Below are 16,116 nucleotides of genomic sequence, written 5' to 3'. Positions count from 1 at the left end.
GATGATGGTTGTTGTGGTGCACCGTATGATGATGACGGTCGTGACGGCGCTCCGTATGATGATGATGGTTGTGATGGTGCACCATATGAAGAAGATGGTTGTGGTGGTGTACCGTATGATGACGATGGTGGAGGTGGTGCACCATAAGAAGAAGGTAGCATTGGAGCATCATATGTTAAAGAAGGGAAAACTTTTAAAGAAGATGATCCATATGAAGGTGATTGACTTTGCGACGGTGCTCCATAAGAAGATGACGGTGGTGCTCCATATGACGATGATGGTGGTGCTCCATATGATGATGACGGTGGTGCTCCATATGATGATGATGGTGGTGCTCCATATGATGACGACGGTGGTGCTCCATATGATGATGACGGTGGTGCCCCATATGACGATGATGGTGGTGCCCCATATGATGATGAAGGTGGTGCTCCATATGAAGATGATGGCGGAGCTCCATATGAAGTAGAAGGTTTAAATCCTCCTCCTGATGGTGGTCCATAAGATTGCGTTGGTTTTGATGGAGGGCCATATACTGGTTTAGGAGGTCCATATTTTGGCTTTGGTGGTGGTCCGTATACGGGTTTTGGTGGTCCGTATACGGGTTTTGGTGGTCCGTATACGGGTTTTGGAGGTCCATAATTTGGTTTTGGTGGACCGTATTTCGATTTTGGCGGAGGTCCATATTTAGGTTTTGGTGGTGGACCATAAACTGGTTTAGACCAACTATTAGATTTTGGTGGCCCATAAACAGGCCTGGGTCTTGATGGCTTTGGTGGTCCATACTTTGAAGGGGGTTCTCTTCGTATTCTAACAAGTGACTTTTCTTCGGCTTTTACTATGTTATAGAAACTTATTAAAGTAGTCAGTAATAATATCTGTAACAAAAACAAATACTTATTTAATTTAAAACGAATGCAGTTAGAAATACTGGTTAAAAATACTATAATGTCAAAGAAGTGAGATGTGTTGCTATGTATAGTAATTTTCATTGCAAAAATCCTAGTAATAATAGTTAAAGCTTAGATAATATTTATAAGAAATAAGAATACAATATTCATAAGTCATAAGTCAATAATCTATTTTATAAAAAAAATTATCTAGCTATAATTAGCTACAATTTATATTTTATTCATTAAATTAAAATTTTTTTTATTACTTTGGAAAATTTAAGACTTTTCATATTTAAATTTTTATAATATAATTTTTAGTTAAGTTTATTAAAATACATTAATTATTAAACAAATACATTATTATTTATAATTCATAATTTTTTTCTTTTGAATGTACATTAAATAAATTTTAAATGCTAAATCTTAAATTATTTTTATTAGTATTGAGCACTTAAGAGCTAATACAACGAGTTAGATGCGCTTAAACATATTTTGAAATTTGATGATTTATTATTGCTTTTAAACTTTATAACATCACTATTGGTGGCTCATAAATTTTTCTGTACAATACTTTTTTGTTTATTATGTATTGGTATTTGTTTGTAAAGTTATTTACACATTTTGTAACTATAATATAGTGTATATGTACGGGCAAACGTATAGGAAACATCAATGTATCGAGGTTATGCTGTTTATTATTATTTTTTTTTTTAATATAAATTTTAATAGTATTGAAATAAAATTAAAGGTATGTTTATTATTATGCATAATATATGTTAATTAATTATTAAAAATCATTAATAACTATTTAACGGATAGTAAAATTTAGTAGAAATTTCTAAAATTCTAAAATGTTTAATTAATAATTTTAAAGAAGTTTTTACACGTTACTAGTGGTAGGTACCTACTTAGGTAAAAAATGTAAATAATCTTTACATGAATGTATAAATAAAATTAAGTACATAGATACGTTTTTATACATTGTCTGAATACAGTAATTTTTTTTTTTAGCGTATATAAAGTTGAATATATTTTAGTAATATAAAAATAATATACGTTTTCATGAATTTGCATATGAAGATATTTTATTTATTTTTTGGTTATAGTGTAGCTTTATTAAAGTAAAATTAAAAAAAAATAATGTGGATAATATAACATAAATAGATCTAGCGTAGAGTAGTGATTACTCTACGTATTGATTAATTGTTAGACAAATTTAGATGTAAAACATTTTAGAAATGAACATAATTGAAAAGTGAATGTATGAATATAGATTAAATTTGAAGTTAGTAATCTTGTATCAATTTTTTATATACTTTGTTAATAAAGTGTAAAATAAGATAGATTCAACTTTAATTCCACACTATTTATTTAAACTAAGTAGCGATATAATAGAGATTTAGTATTGGTTTTAAAATTATTGTTTAATGTTTTATATTTTTCGTGTATAATATTATTTATTTATAGTGATAAAAAAGCTCCAGTGGTTTCATGAAACATTTGTATTGTTGGTATTTTGAAATAATAGGTTTCAGATTTTCTTAATAGTTTTTTTGTATGTAAAAAATAAAAAACTTGATATACTATAATGCGAATACTTACGATTATCGTTTATACATCAAAGCCAGTGGATTATATTGTCTTTTATACATAAATACTTGAAAATCTTTTTCAACGAAATTTTTTTTTTTTGTTTTATTGATATTTAAGAATTTTTAATGACGAATTATTTTGATTTTATAGCACTGAATTTTTAATTTATTTTTTAACTTTGGTTTATAGTTCTTGGACATACAATTTTATTATCTGGTCACACATAGATCCCTATTACCATTAATTTATTTATATGTTTTTTGAAAATATTATTTCATTCTTATAAGCATCATAATATAAATACCCCTTCATGTTTCGTCATACTCAGTCATTATTTTATTCGAATTAATTATTTTAATTAAACTTTTATTATTGTCTTATGCGTTTTTTTAATTAATCTATACTTTTAATTATCCATAAATAATTTATTAATTGAGTCTTTTATTATTATTTATTATACCTAAAATATTATTTTAAATATCATTAAATGTTATTATTTCATCGTATTTATATATATTACATATATATTTATGTTTTTTGGCCTCAGAAATATTATAATAAAATAAAATATATATATATATATTTATTTGTATGTTTATATATTTTTTAAATGTCTTTTATAAATTATACAATTATTGAAAACAAGTGAGCTCCGCTCACATTCGTTTTAATTTTTAATGTAACGGTTTAATGTTCGAATTAAATGTTCATAATGTAATAATAATAATAATTTATTCAATAATTCTATACCGAAACAGAATTAGTGTTGAAAATCTGGTGTCTGTATCCTGTTATTTGTGTTTATTGAGATTAATAGTTTTTATGAAGCGTATTAATATAATATAGATGTTCAAGGAACATAAATAAATATCTTCTTTTTTTTTTTGATTTTTTTAAAAACGGGTTGTGCAGTGCCCAAAAACCAAGCACCCATTACTTAATCTAGTATTGTCATTTAATAATGTCAATTGTTTAAGTGTTTGGTACTTGGCAAATCGAAAATACGTATTATGATAAGTCATGTCGCTTAGATAACAGATTAAATTCATCAATTGTTTATGTGTGTGACACATAATTTTTTCTGCATTCTAGTATATCCTATAATATTTTTGTATAGTTAAAATTTGCATACAATTTCATTTTTTTCACTCGAATAAGACTTAAGTTACCTGATTATTTGAAGTTGTCTAATAGACGAATTAATAGAATATACGATTATACTTCTCAATAAGATGACGTTTGTATATTGAGAGATATTTAGATTTTGTTGTATGTATATTTTGTACAATTACTTACGGTACTTATACACAGTACACGAGATGAGACGTACCCGGTTTTATAAAAGAAATTTTAAAATACGTACGATTCAATTTTAATGTCTTATATATTGGTAATCACGTGTTAAGTGGAAACCCATTGTAATTGAAATAATACCCGTATGTTTATTTTTTATAATTTGTTAGTTTCGTGTACATGTGTTCATATGAAAGTAGAATAATGAGATCGGGCCATCGGGGCATCGTTATGAATATTACAAAATACAACTATAGGTAGATATACCGGATGTTCAGGACAACATTTCTGACCACTAGTTCTAGTTGATATGTTGACCTTCATCTACTGGCACCGATTCTTCGACCTATGTTTATGACCCCTTGTTTTATTCTTTCTAATTTTGATTAAAAATATTAACCCCATTGATGAAATTGAATTTAAATAATTTTTAAATGTAGAAACTATTAAAAATAATGTTCTGTAGATACTAAAACAAAAGTTCCAAATAAATCTTATTAGTATCATTGAGTAAAATGTTGTCTATTTAGTTTATTTGTTTATATTGCAATTTTAAATGTTACATTATTTAAATTAATTATTAAATAGAATACAAAATAAGTACAGCTATTAATGGTTTTAAACATTAGTTTATACATTGAAAATTAGGTTATTTGAAACCTTTAATTATACCCATAACTGTGATACTACTATAAACAGCTATGCATTATAAAACAAACTTAAAAATTCGTTAGTAAAACGAAACAGTTTGAAGATTTTTATATTTAAACACAATATAATGTTTTTGATTATCATCTAATTGAAAATTTATAATTATATTTATAATGCTTGTTGGTACTATTGTTTTCACTTTATTATGTTATTTCAAATTTCAATACGTGTTCCAAGTTAAGTAAGACAGGTCATCTTTGAAAAGACAAACAAATTACATTTCAAATACTATACAAATGATATTAATTGACATATGTGAAAAATAGAATTATACTTTCACTGGAAATCATTGTTATTCATTTTTATAGAACAGTATTAAAATAGCGTTGATGGACGACTACCTATTCTATTATATTCGGTTGAATAAAACATTTTGGAGTTATAACTTTTTAATACAGTAATCACTGATCGTGTAATGTATATAAGAAAGTTAAAATATAATAAGAAATGTAAAATGTGATTTAAATCATTGGGTGTACTAATTACGTTATAAATATTTTATCTGGCTTTGTTAATATTGCATAACTTTATTATGTTTTCGTACCTACTTATTTAATAAATTCGATTCCTTATTCTGTTTTAAACATGTAAATTATGAGTGAGGTATTTACTTACTTGCTACCTATATTGAATCAATATAAATACTGGGCTATATTTTTTCACCAAATTTATAATTTACAATAGCAAATCGTCGGGGTTAATATAATAAGCAAGTATACAATTTAAGAAATACATTTTTTGCTTAATTTTTAATTCTAGGAGAGTAAAGTTATTTTTAATGTCCATCCAGTAAAATTTAAACTTAAATAAATTAAAAAATAAAGTTTAATTTGAAAATATTATTACAAATCTTTTACAAATAGTTAAAATTGTATGCATTTTATAACTGTATAAAAATTTTAAATTGTTATATTTTTCATATATGAATATAAATAGATCACGTTAATTTATTTTAGATTATAAACTGTACATTCTAACTTGATATTACTTTTTTATTTAAACAAATTGCTTTGAAAATTCAAATGGCTGCCCATTTCAAATATATTAAAGATATCTATAAATGATATTTCTAAGAAATTATTTTATAAATTTCTTAATATTTTTTATTAAAATTGATTACATACATGACTTACGCGGGAGACTCGTGAATTGAGAAACTGATTGATATTTGTATAAATTCTATAATCTTTTTAAATGTCTTACATTCTAGAGACTTTTAAATGATCATTTATTTCGACGTGTGTTATAATTTACAAAATGATTAAATGGGTTTTTTACTTATTTTAATTTTTTTCCCCTTTAAAAATTAACTTTTTACATTTTAAATTATTTTATTTTCATTAAATAATAATTGGTAGTAGGTATTTTATTTTTTAGATTCGCTATAAAAAGGTGCTCTTAGTTTTAATTGAATTTTCAGTATTTTATTTCAGTATAAAGGTATATATTTTTTATTTTCAATATAAAGTTACTCAACTGCCGTATTTGTTCAATTAAATACATTATTCATTTATTTTCATTCACTCTTTGTACTTGAAAAAACATTTTTATAAACATGTAGATTTCTATTATATCATATTTATATTTAGTCTATAAACTATTTATAGTATAGAACTTCATTTCGCATGAAATGATTTATTATTAATTTAAAATTCACGGTAGATAGACATTATCCTATATAAGCTTATGACATAATAGTAAAAAAATTGAAAAACTAGTGCCAAATTTACAATTTTTAAACTTTTTGGAATTTGTTATTTTATAATTTTTGTTTTAAAATGTATACAATATAATAATAATAATAATAATAATAATAATAATAATAATAATAATAATAAAAATAACTAAAAAATTATTTTAAGTGTATTATAATATTATGAGGCAAACACAAAAAATAAAAATAGTAATAATTAAAAAATTAAATTACTCTTATGACTATTTGAATATTAAAATTAAAAAAATATTTTAGATAAAACATTATAATATAGGAGTTGGCAAAATATATGGTGGCTGGTGAGTGTAGTGATTGTGAAGTGAAAAAGCCCTATGGTATAAATGTATAACCTTGACGAATGTCTTAGAAGTATTGTACCGTTATTTATTATTATTTACTTAATATTATTATGTGTTATCTGCTATATGTAAATTATATATATTTTTAAATACTATGTATTATATATGTATTTAATATTACAGTTGTATATTATACATTTAGATTTTGTTTACAGAAATTTTAAAGTCTTTAAATATTATATTTAATATGTTTCAGTATAAGTAAATAGTATGATATGAAATTCATTTTAGAAATGTGTTATATGGGTTATTAATGTTGTGCTATACATATATACAAATATATATAGATTTATTACTGCTTATTAAATAGTAATTAAAAAATAGTTAATCTGTTTTTTTTTTGGTCATTAATATTTTGATAAGTATACATCATAGATACAAATATTGATTTTTAAAATATTCAACATTGGGTCCAAAATCCTAAATAAAATAACAACAAACAATTAAATTGATGATTTGATGTAAATACTATTTTAATTTTAACCAATTGATTATTCCAAATCTTTCATCAATGACAGTATTTTTATGAATGCATTTTCTTAAATTTTTGTATTAACATACTATTAGATGTATATTATATAAGTTTATAGTTTATGTGAACATTATGATTAATTAATGAATAGCTTAAAGACTATATCTCGTGCAATGATAATTAGTTAGTATTTCAGTACATGGAACTAGATTATTCTAAAACCTCTCGCTTTTAATATTAATAATGCATTAGTGAATTATCACTAATGAAATCTTCGCGGAAAACCGTGAAAGTATATAAGATATTAAATTTACTTGTAAAATAAAGAAGGGGGAGGGATCTTCTCTTTTGTCATCTAAGAAAAGTGAAAATGAATGTCTTACCTCCGTGTGATTTATGTGCTTTTGTTTATATGGATTTTTAAAGTTAATTTCTATTTTAGTGGTTACTTTTGAATATGGTTATTACGTCTTTTAATTATTTGTTCATTCATTTTTAGTATTAAATTAAAGTAATCAATGGTTTATAAATAAATATTGTTTATTTGATCAAAAATATATGTTTTTGAGATTAATAATACAATATTGGCTATAAAATAATTGCCCATTATACATATTTATGATTTTTTATATTAATTTATATGCTATCTTTGTATTATTAATTTATTCAATTAAAAGTTAAGTGTTTAATGAATAGATATTTAACTTAAGTATAGGAAAACTAAAATGTTAAACTATTGTTCTTTTAATAATTTTATATTTATTACATTATTGTATTAACATACTACATTAAATGAATGCATTAGAGAACATTTTAGAAAAACCATAAATTATATTTTGAAAAATCCATTAAAAAAAAAATAAAAAAAAATAATGATGCAAGTATTTATTTTTAGTTGGTAATTAACATTAAAATTAATTTTACATAACACTTAGGCTAAAAATCGAATTAAGTAAACCTATTTATAAATTTATAAATTATAAAGTATTAAATATTTGTTATAGTTGTCAATATTTTAACGTTTATAAATTCAATAACGTGAATATTATAAGAAACTGTATAATTTATAATTTAATTTTTTTTTTTTTCTCTAAAACTTAAAATTATTTAATTCTTTGTATTTTATTTTGAATATTTGACCATTTAAGTAATAAGTACAATTGTTGAGACTATGTTATTGACATAGATTTTTTTAAATAAGGGAGTGGAATGAGGTATATTGAATTTAGAGATCTAGCTTCAGACTTCTTCCAAATTTTCCTTATAGGTTCAAGTATCAATTACCAATATTGTTTTGATAAATACTTAATCTTTACTTTCAGAAGTGGTGGTGAGTGTCAATGAACTCATAGACAGTTAAGAACGATTTCGTACTTTTATTTTATTCATTTATTATTTAATAATTTTTCTTTATAAAATATATAAAAATATTAACCGATGGCTAGTTCTATCTATTTTCCTCGAAAATTTGATGGATCAATCAAGTATTTTTTCTTTATTATTATATGCAAATTAAGTAGGCAAAATACATATCCACAAGCCATAACCTAAGTTAATCGTGTACTTATTCATTTATAAGTTTGAGTTTAAATGATTTGGAACATTTATAAAAGGTTAATTACATTTTAAAAGTATATTTAATTTTTATAAGATTTATAAAAATTTAATTTATTATGATTATGTATTAAATCTATTTATTTTTGCAACTTTTTATTAATTTTTATTCAAACTTATAAAACATATTAAATAAAGTATTTATTATTTAACACTGAATAATGTTCGGTGAATTTTCAGTTAAGCCTGTGTATGGAAGTTAAAAGTTGATGTTGATGCAATATATTAATATTGATATTTAGGAGAATTATTTTAACAGTAAAAATATTCATGGATCTTATTTAAAAGTATTACATTTTTTTGAAAATTGTATGAACATAAGAGCAATATTAAATGTTAGAATTACATGTAGGTATTTTAAAATTTCCAGGAAGGAAATTTGTAAAAAAGTATACTTTTATATCTTTTAAAAACATTTAAAATTATCTAAATTTTTGGTTTTTGTTTTATAATATATAAATAAAATGCATTCGAATTTATTTAATCGGAGATCGCTATATATTTGAATATCAATAAAAAAAGTCCATAAAATCGTTATATTTATTTATATCTTGAAATTTCATATTATTTTTAAAGTTTATGTAGTTAGGTAGTAATGGTGTGATGTGTAGTGAGAGATGCTTAAACTCCATTTGTATGAATAATTTTTCCATTTTTAAACTATTACTTCGTTATTATTAATCCTATAGCTTTATTAATAAACACAAACATTCAAATATTATTTGGAATGAAGATAAGTATTATTTACCAATTATTTCTCATGTATAATTTGTATAAAATTAAGTGCTTCAGTGTTAGTCATAAACTATTATTTTAAAATCATCCGTGGTTTATATTGATGAATAATTGTTTAGTTATGTATTCATTTTAGTTGGTTATCAAATAACTTACTGTTTGAGCAATCCGTTTAGCCATCATGTTGTTGTTTGTTCTAACCTAGAATAGGTAATAATCCGATTAAGAAAAAAAAAAAATAACTGTATAGACTTCACTAAATGTCCAATAATTTCAATGCATAAATGAAAAAGTAAAAAAAAACAACACTGTCGATAGTTATTTTAGCTGGTAATGTATAACCGATAACGATGGTGATCTTTACCGCGGGTACACGGTTGTTAACACTTAGCGCGCACTAGTCGCGAATTGTCGATGTAGAGCGACGTCTTGAAACCCACTGCTGGTTCGTCGAGTTGTCTCGGCGGACGTCTTCTTCTCTCGCCAACGTTCTGCAGCGTAGCACCCGGAACTTACTTTCCCACTTACACTCCGTGAAAAATACCACGATAGTCGTAATCCCATAAACCCACTGAACATTTTATTTTTATTTTTTGTGTACCTCTCTTTCTCTCTCTCTTACTCTACCTCGTTTGTAATTGATATGTAGCTGACCGTGAATAATATAATAATACGAGCGCGTGAGGCCGTTTCGAGTTCCTCAATCTATTACTGTCCACGGTGGTACGAAACTTTCATCGCGTCAAAAGAAAGCCGCGAGGTGCGTAATTAAGATTGTTTTGCATGATGGTGACTAACTGTGTAACGTCAGTGATAGACCAGTTTCTTACGAAAAAATCTCCTAAATATTATTAAATAAATTCCAGAAAACGTGTTTTTGCTAACAATAATTATCAGTATTGTAAAGTATTTCAGTAACAGTATTTTAATATTTTTAAGACTTTAATTGGAGTGATGAATGTATTGGTTCTATAATGTTGTGTGTTTTTATTTTTATTTTTTATATCTGTCATCACTGATTGTCGTTTAAAGTTGAAATAATGTTTCAATAATCAACTTGATGTCTGGTATTTAATTGGATGTAACTAACATAATCATAAAACTAAAACAGTGAAAATAATCCCATTTGCAAATAATCGGAAAAAAAACGAAATATTCAAGTACGATAAAAGGATTTTGTTGTAATTCTAAAATGAATAATTGTAGATAGTTGGAATTTTCATCATATATTTGTATTAGCGATTTCTACACGTAGTATTTAGATTTTGATGAGGTATCAATACAATTTTTAATATTCTATAAATGTTGATAAAAAAAAAAAAAAATTTATCCGTCAAAAAACGTAAAAATGTAATATAAAGTTCTTATTTCTCAAAAGTTGTTTTAAATAGAATTTAAAAAAAGTTAAGTATAATAGTAACCTTCGGGTTTTAACAATTTAATCAGTATTTCCACTCTACTAATTATGATAGCGCAACCCTTTGACCGCGCAATTCAAATTATTAACGGTATCATTAAATATTTCTACAACAAGAAGTTAATTTATGTTTGTGTTTAATAATTTTAAGACTATTTTGTTCTATGATATATTTTTTTATGATAATAATGTACGCTGATAAAATTACATTAAATGAATTAGATTTATTACCAATACATTATAATACTTAAAGTTTTTGTCGATAAATGAATGACAAAGTTGTGTCTACCAAAATAATTTATTAGGTGTTTAGTACCTACTTATATTCTTATTCAGCTTTCAATGTAATTAAATATTTGTATAATTGCATAATTTGCATTACACAACTTTTTATATTGTCATAAAAATATATATTTAGGTGAGTTTTTTTAGTTTCTATAGTATTGACTATTAAATTATATTTATTAGTTAAAAATTCTGTTTTTTTTTTTTTTTTTTTTGAATAAAAATACCTAGTAAATATAGAAAATTATATTATTTATATTTTCCTAGGGTTTGATTAATGAAAATAGTGCCTGGGGTAAAACTTATGTTTGAGTGTCCTGGAAAAATTTACTAAGTTAAATATAACTTGCTATATAATTGTTTATCAAATATTATGCTTACTCGTATAAACACATCATATACACATGAGTTATATAAATGTTCTTAAAATATCATAAATTATATTTCAAAAAACTGCCTTGTATTCAATAAAAACCTGATAAAATTTAAGTTTTTTTTATAAAGTATAAATTAGAACCGTTATCGCAATTTTTCAAAATGCCGAAAAAAATGATGAATTATGTACATGCATCTCTAAAATTTCTAAAATGTGAGCTAGGATCCTTTAAGAATCGTAGTAAATATGAACGTCAATTTTCCTCTCTAAAATATTTATCAATTTTAAACGTTCTCTCTGAAATTAAAATAAATTATTTTGACCTCTATGTATGCGCATAAAACCTTTAACCCTACTTCAGTTACTCAAAGTTTTTCCTTTTCTTTCTATTGTGATATATTTATTGATGTTTTTAAAATTTATTTTGTCAGTATAAATATATAATAAATCAATATTTTTGTTTTCGAAATGTAAATTTTTCAGTTTTAAATTTGTTACGAAGTGTAATAAGTAATATCTATTGATTTTACTATTGCAAGTATTTTTTTCAATTAAAAAAAATTTGTTGTTTTGCAATGGAGATATGCAACAATTTATAAATATACTTCACCATGTTCATGGTGTTTACACAATAACTGAAAACACTCAATATTTCAGCGTAGAATTATTTAATTTTAACAAATATTTTTTTTCAGTGAATTTTAGTGATAACTTGATTTCTTTAGCTGAAAAATCGCGAAGTAACAAAATTTTTAATGCTGGTTATTATTTACATAATATTGAACGTATGAACAATTTGTTATTAATCGATCATTGTCTAGCTAAATGAGATGGGCCACCCTTTATAATTTTTCTTAATTTTACTTCTATTGTATTTTTTTTTTTTTTTTATGGTGTATTATTACAATTTACATAAAAAATAAGTTAATATTATATTTTAAGAGTTTATTTAGACATAGATCTTTAAAAAAATAAGTATGAGGCTTAAAATCTAAGATAATATTTGCAAGAGAGAGGAACTACTAAGAATTATTTGTTTTAAGATTCTGAGATTATTGAATTAATTTTATCTATCAAAACAGTGTATTTTAGGGTATGCTTAATGTAAACAAATTGTATATGCATTACTCGAGTAAATAATATGGAATATTCAATTAACTATTTCTCAGTTTATTTTTTTTTAACTTGGGAAGTTGATATTTTCTCAGTAAAAAAAAAAAAAAAGAGATTTACTTGTTTGCTGCGTATACCAAGATTTAAATTTGTCAAAATAAAACCTATAAAATCTAATGAATTTGAAGTCCTGTAAGACATTTGTATGTTCTTGACGAAAAATAAAAACTATAACTACAATTTTTTAAATTTACGATGAGTGTTTAAAAATCTCTATACGGACCCAAGCTGTATACGGGTGTATCGTATATTTACAGCAGGGTTGGTAATATACGCGTATAAAACTAAATAACGACTATAATATACTAAATTTCCTTAAATTTAGAATAAAATTAAAAATAAGACTAATTTCTTTTTTTGTAATTATAAGTTTAAAATCGTAACAAAAACATATATATTTTTTCATTAATATGAAAAATTATCACAAATGTCTTTTTTGTTAAAATAATATATATAATAATGCCTTTAATTACCACTTATCAATATCAAATTTATTATCAATTGATAATTATTATTATTTATTATTATATACAGTTATAAATTGATAATAAGTGTTCAATGCAGCAAAAAAAAAAAAACTTTTATACAGTATAAAACGTTTAAAACTAAGTTGCTTTATACTGTACGTTTTATACGTTTTGTACGTACGTATAATACGTGTTTTATATTGTACTGTATTATACGTTCCAACCCTGATTTACAGATTATATGAAAATATATACCTAATCATATAATTTGTGTATAAATAAAAAAATAATAACTTTAACTTTTTTACATCGTTTAAAAATTATCTGTTTAAAAAGGATACAGATTTAAGACTTCTCAAGACGTATTGTTTTTGTTGGATATTCTAAGCTTGTAACTGTAGTCAATCTTTTTGTCGTAAAACATACGCACTGAATTTATAAAAAATAAAAATATACTCATGCTTCCTAAAAAAAAATTGTTTAGATAATAATTTTAAAATAATAACTCTATATAAGTAACTACCTGTATAGTTTAATAACGATTTTTTTTACCTATACAATAATAAACATATTTTGTTGATATTACAACGCTCTCTTCTGTATTCTATATGAATGTAATATTTTTGTACATTTTTTCAATAAGAATATTGTTCCAAATACCATTGTCCAATCGTTTTTCCATACGAATAATATTCTTCTTTAAGAATGATATTCGTTTCGTTTATTTCAATCCTATTGTTCCGATGTAACATGTAATTCTAGCGAAAGTATTCCAATGTGTACGGTATGATATACCTTCGTACAAACATTATTATGTATGTGTGTAATACGGCAAATAGGCAAAGTCATCTTTGACGAATTTTCTATAGACAAAAAAAAAATATCTAGACTTCTAACATAATTACATTTGGCGTGGTCAAAATATTATGCAAAGTACGGAATTTTACTAGACAATCGACTATCGTTGAGATTAGTATTATACGGTTGGGCGTGAAGGAGGGACAGTTGTAGCGGGTAGCAGATTCACGTAATAATTAAGTATAATAATAGTATAATATGATATTGAAATGTGTGATGATTATTCCTTTCACTGGAAAAATACACCATTAGCAGTGGCGGCAGCGAATAATCATTACAATAATATAACGAAGTGTTTCTCACGGTGTCTAGCCATCATTATCGATGAAGAGGTCACGAGAGGTTCCGGAAAGTGAAATCATTGTTTTTTTGGATGGCACGACCCAAGTCCAATTTTTATTCGGGTGTAGCAAGTGGACACAAATGAATAGAAAGCTATACGCTATGTTTAACTTGGGTTGGAGTCATGAAGAAACTTGGTGGATGGATGCCTTCCTATAATAAATACTAATCCCACTATCATAGGTTTTCTTTTTTATAATTTTTTCATTTTTCTTAATAAACGCGACTCGTAATATCTACTTTAATTCTAATTAGCGACTAACTGTCATCAAGTAGTTTATAACGTCCAATTATAAATAATTAATTGAATTAGGTTGAGTTGTTTTTGAAGAACTTAACATGTGTGCGAATACATATAAATATACTGTACAGTTTCACCAGTCCCGAATTAGCATTGTCTTGTTCCATTCACTGACACCCTTATTCTATGGTATATAGAGAAATTCACTGTTCGTCATAACACTGACACATTAAATAATTGCATGTTTACCTCTGACCCCCGGAAGATGTGATTTAAATTCTAATCACAATGGGTAATATTCATAGAATGTTGTCTTGTCACACCTTTAAAATGGAAAGTACGACAGTCGTCGGATTATGATTGATGTGATCTTTATGACGAATCGGTATTTTATTTTTGCCCAGGTATCAGACCTTTGTAACGATTATCGACGTTCTATGAATGCCGAGATTACCGAGTCCATGAATACGTTTTGGGCTGAATGCTATGAATCGTACAAGAACGCATTGGACACTAGGAGCAGACTTGTAGCCGAAAGTCGAAAATCGTTTCAGGTACCTAATAAAACTACGTTATTTAATATGCGCAGTAGGTAGGTATACGCCTTTTTTTTTTTAAATTAAATTATTTTACAAGTGGGTTTTATTCATTATATAGAGACTATTATAATTTTATTACGTAAGATCTCATAGTATACTTAAGATTTCTATAAGTAATTTTGCTTGGCGAATAGATTTAGTGACTCGCGGTTTCTGTTTAACTTTAGGAAGTACCTATTACATACTATAAAATTATTATCGTTGCTCACTTTCTATTTTTGAGTATTAATCTAATTAGCAAAATATTAAGCGTATGAATATTTTGCTGTTCAGTTATTAATAAATATATAGCTTCGCTTATCTTTAAAACGGTGTGCATTTTGTTACAGTCATTAAACGCACTTTCATTTAATCTTATCAGAAACACTGAAATTATTTTTAATCGTTTTGTTATTTTTTAGGCGTTGATATTAGAACCTTATAAGATTAAAAAAGAAGAAGAAGAATCAAGAATATATTTAATGGAAAATCAGAAAAAAGCTCAACGATTATTGGTTCGTGCTAAGTGGAGACAGATTAAGGGATACCTGTGTGGAGATAGAGGACCCTGGAAGTCAAGGTTAGTATTTTTTTTTTTTTTTTTACTGGAAAATTAAAATATGTTTCTTTGACATTTTATGTATGATCAAGTTGATATGATTTTAAGAATAACATCAATATATATATATATATATTATGTTGGTATATCATTATATTATAGCGCGAACTAAATATTAAAAAAAAAAAAAAAAAAATATATCACTGTTTTTAAAAGTTACCTACATAGTCGGTATTAACTACATCACTTCAAAATTTGACTATATTCTAATTAAAAATTAAAAATTAAAAGTAAAAAATAATAGTTACTACCTACCTTAATGTTTAAAATAATATATTACGTGATAAATAAATGTTTTAATAGTTTAATCAGATAATTATTTCGATTTTAAGTTCGTGTGTTAAAAACCATGATTATCTATTGTTCTATTGTATGA

General features: G+C 24.7%; 2 protein-coding genes across 3 annotated transcripts in view; one reads left to right on the top strand and one right to left on the bottom strand.

Annotated features, from left to right (window-relative positions):
- The window catches only part of LOC112597706 (pro-resilin-like), a 12,123-nt gene extending 2,272 nt beyond the window's left edge, over positions 1 to 9,851 (bottom strand). The window contains exon 1 of the mRNA XM_025343875.1: positions 9,627 to 9,851. The gene's annotated coding sequence lies outside the window, so the exon portion shown is untranslated. The remainder of the gene's footprint in view (positions 1 to 9,626) is intronic.
- LOC112597705 (neurobeachin-like protein 1) overlaps positions 1 to 16,116 on the top strand; it is a 109,791-nt gene that overhangs the window by 15,247 nt on the left and 78,428 nt on the right. For both annotated transcript variants that reach the window (XM_025343874.1, XM_025343873.1), the window contains 2 exons: positions 14,948 to 15,097; positions 15,544 to 15,701. In XM_025343874.1, coding sequence (XP_025199659.1) covers positions 14,948 to 15,097; positions 15,544 to 15,701 — 308 coding nt within the window. The remainder of the gene's footprint in view (positions 1 to 14,947; positions 15,098 to 15,543; positions 15,702 to 16,116) is intronic.

Source organism: Melanaphis sacchari, unplaced genomic scaffold (assembly GCF_002803265.2).
Source record: "Melanaphis sacchari strain LSU unplaced genomic scaffold, SCAv2.0 Contig43_pilon_pilon, whole genome shotgun sequence".
Classification (NCBI taxonomy): Eukaryota; Metazoa; Arthropoda; class Insecta; order Hemiptera; family Aphididae; genus Melanaphis; species Melanaphis sacchari.
Note: the sequence above shows the minus strand (reverse complement) of the source record. Positions and strands in the feature narration are given on the sequence as shown.